We start from the raw sequence: 2,500 nt of genomic DNA on the forward strand, positions 1-2,500 counted from the left end.
TACAAAGGAAAAAAATCCAATATCGTAGGACACCTTAGCAGAGTTTAAATGAATATAGTCGTTAAGCAGAAAAGGTAAATTTTGAATAATATTAATCGACGAGTGATTTCAGAGACACTAGGAGAAATGGCATACAATATACCTTGTCTTTTATCTCTGCCCCTCCTACAAAACCAAATCATCTTTTTTTTCTTTAACCTAAGGACATGGAGAGAGGCAAAGCTAGTAATCGCCATCATCAGGCTATACAGGGGCCTTATTAAAAAGTACCCCACAAACTTTCATTAAACTAGAGTTACCCAGTTGATTACTCTAAGTTTCTGTGCAAACATGAGCTGAGTGAGAGAAAGTATATTCTTTTCAATAGCCTGTGTATCTGACTACATTATCAGGTCACTCTTAAATCTCCTATATCTTTCAGGAAAACTGCAGTTTTTATTTTCTATAATTACCCATTTTCCTTTGTCCTAAGCTCTCCAAATTAATGTTGTGTATACTGTATAGTAAAACAAAACATGTGAAGTATATCTTAACCGAAATCACAACCAAAGAAATAGGAAAGAATTGGCTCAAAAAACACCATGACATTTTCCAGAAAACATTCGATTAAAAAAAAATCAATTTATATGTATCTTACGACTGATCTAAGTCCTCCTCAGCATACCACATACCTTTCTATTCGTGATTTGTACTGCTTTTCGGGTTGCTCAAAGTGGGTTTCCTTTTAATATCTGTAAACCTATCACAGAAAGATATTCTGTCTGGCTTCAGCCTCAAGGCAGTGATTTGTGCGCTGATAGGTGTACTTTGTTTAGTGTCACCCACGGTGTAGATTGGATAGATTTTGTAAAAGATAGCATTACTTTAAAAGAAACATACAATTTGACAAGCGATTGCATTTTACTTTCATTTTATTGCCATATTTTTCATCACACTCATTGTTTTCTAACTGTCGCTAAATTGTTCATTTTCTTAGTCTGTGACATCGGTAGAGCTATTTACTGTTTATAAAGCAATATGCACTTACAGGTTTGGGAGATGGTTTGGGCTCTGAGGGTCGCATGTGCAAGTGGGTCATCATTGCTTGAAGACGTTCGCGTTCTTTAGAAAGCTGTTAAGAAAGAGTGAGATCAGAAGCGTTTTAGAAATGACTGATACAGCTATTTTACGGCAGTGATACATCTTATCACTGAGCTTGTCTCAGAGTAATGATTCCTGCATATAAAAGTCTGTGTCAGTAGGAACTTATCTGGGAGGAAATGCAACTTTGGCTATGTGGGGGGGGGGGGGGCGTGGAAAACTTTTATAGCTTTCCTTATGTTAAAAGGTCAGAGAAAACAAATAACACTTCATCTTTTTGTCAATAAGAGAATTGAGGTCACACTTGCCTCGACAGTAACAAGTTACTGAAACCATAAATTAGAAGGCCCACGGTGTCTTTTAAAGTCCTGTGGACACTGTTAGCAATGGACTAGTGCCAACAGCTGTGAAGGGGTGAAGGGTTCTCAAAGCGAAGTGCCTGCCAGGATTGTCTACACACTTCATGCATTCCCACTGAGGTCCAGTTAGTGCCCCCTGCAATCTGCCATCATCAATCTAATTCAATAGAGTGACAGAGACCAGGCAGTGTGAAACGCTGAACTCTGCCACAGGAGTCGGCATCTACACTTGCACTGGGTCTCATTACAACTGACGGACCTTACTTTTCCATCAGTCAGACACAGCAGAGGGAGTGGAAAAAAAAAAAAAAAAAGGAAAAGAAAAAGAAAAGAGGCATAATTGGTTTCACTGCAGTCTGCATCATCAGCTGAACTCTTGTGTTTCAGTCTACCCTTCATAAATGGTAAACAGGTTTACAAAAAGCTATTCAAGCTACAGCGGCCATGATGCTTTTTACGTGTTCTTGATTATTTTACAGGTCAAAATAAAATGTTTTTAGTAATTCTCTGGAAAACAGCTGTGACGTGATGAATTTAAAATAATTTAAGACACCGTCATGTGTTTAGAATAAAAAACTGTGTGTTTAATGAAATGAAGTTAGGTTGGATCGAGAAAAAAAAAAATCTTTAAGAGGAAATAGCCAAAGCTTTACCAGGTTGGTAAAAACATAACAGAAACCATAGCATGATAAATTGCTTTCAGATCAGTTGTATGAGTTCTATTTATTTTTGTTTCAATATCAACGGAAGCGTTTTTAAACTTAAACTAGCAGCATCGGAAACAATACATAAGTATTACGGTCCATGGTATTATAGGTGACCGGCCATTATTCTAGTAAAGGTAAGTCTTAAGAATCTTTGCAAGTTCTTTAATTGAAAAAACACTAGAGGGGCATCTGGGTGGCTCAGTGGGTTAAGCCTCTGCCTTCGGCTCAGGTCATGATCCCAGAGTCCTGGGATCCAGCCCCGCATCGGGCTCTCTGCTCAGCAGGGAGCCTGCTTCCCTTCCTCTCTCTCTGCCTGCCTCTCTCTGCCTGCTTGTGATGTCTGTCTGTCAAATA

The 2,500-nt window shown here is 38.6% G+C and overlaps 1 protein-coding gene across 40 annotated transcripts in view; it reads right to left on the reverse strand.

Moving 5' to 3' along the window:
* Positions 1 to 2,500, reverse strand: part of FOXP2 (forkhead box P2) — a 547,754-nt gene that overhangs the window by 38,961 nt on the left and 506,293 nt on the right. For all 40 annotated transcript variants that reach the window (XM_082692999.1, XM_082692975.1, XM_082692972.1 and 37 more), the window contains one exon: positions 1,028 to 1,111. In XM_082692999.1, coding sequence (XP_082549125.1) covers positions 1,028 to 1,111 — 84 coding nt within the window. The remainder of the gene's footprint in view (positions 1 to 1,027; positions 1,112 to 2,500) is intronic.

Source organism: Mustela nivalis, assembly GCF_964662115.1.
Source record: "Mustela nivalis genome assembly, chromosome: 12".
Lineage (NCBI taxonomy): Eukaryota > Metazoa > Chordata > Mammalia > Carnivora > Mustelidae > Mustela > Mustela nivalis.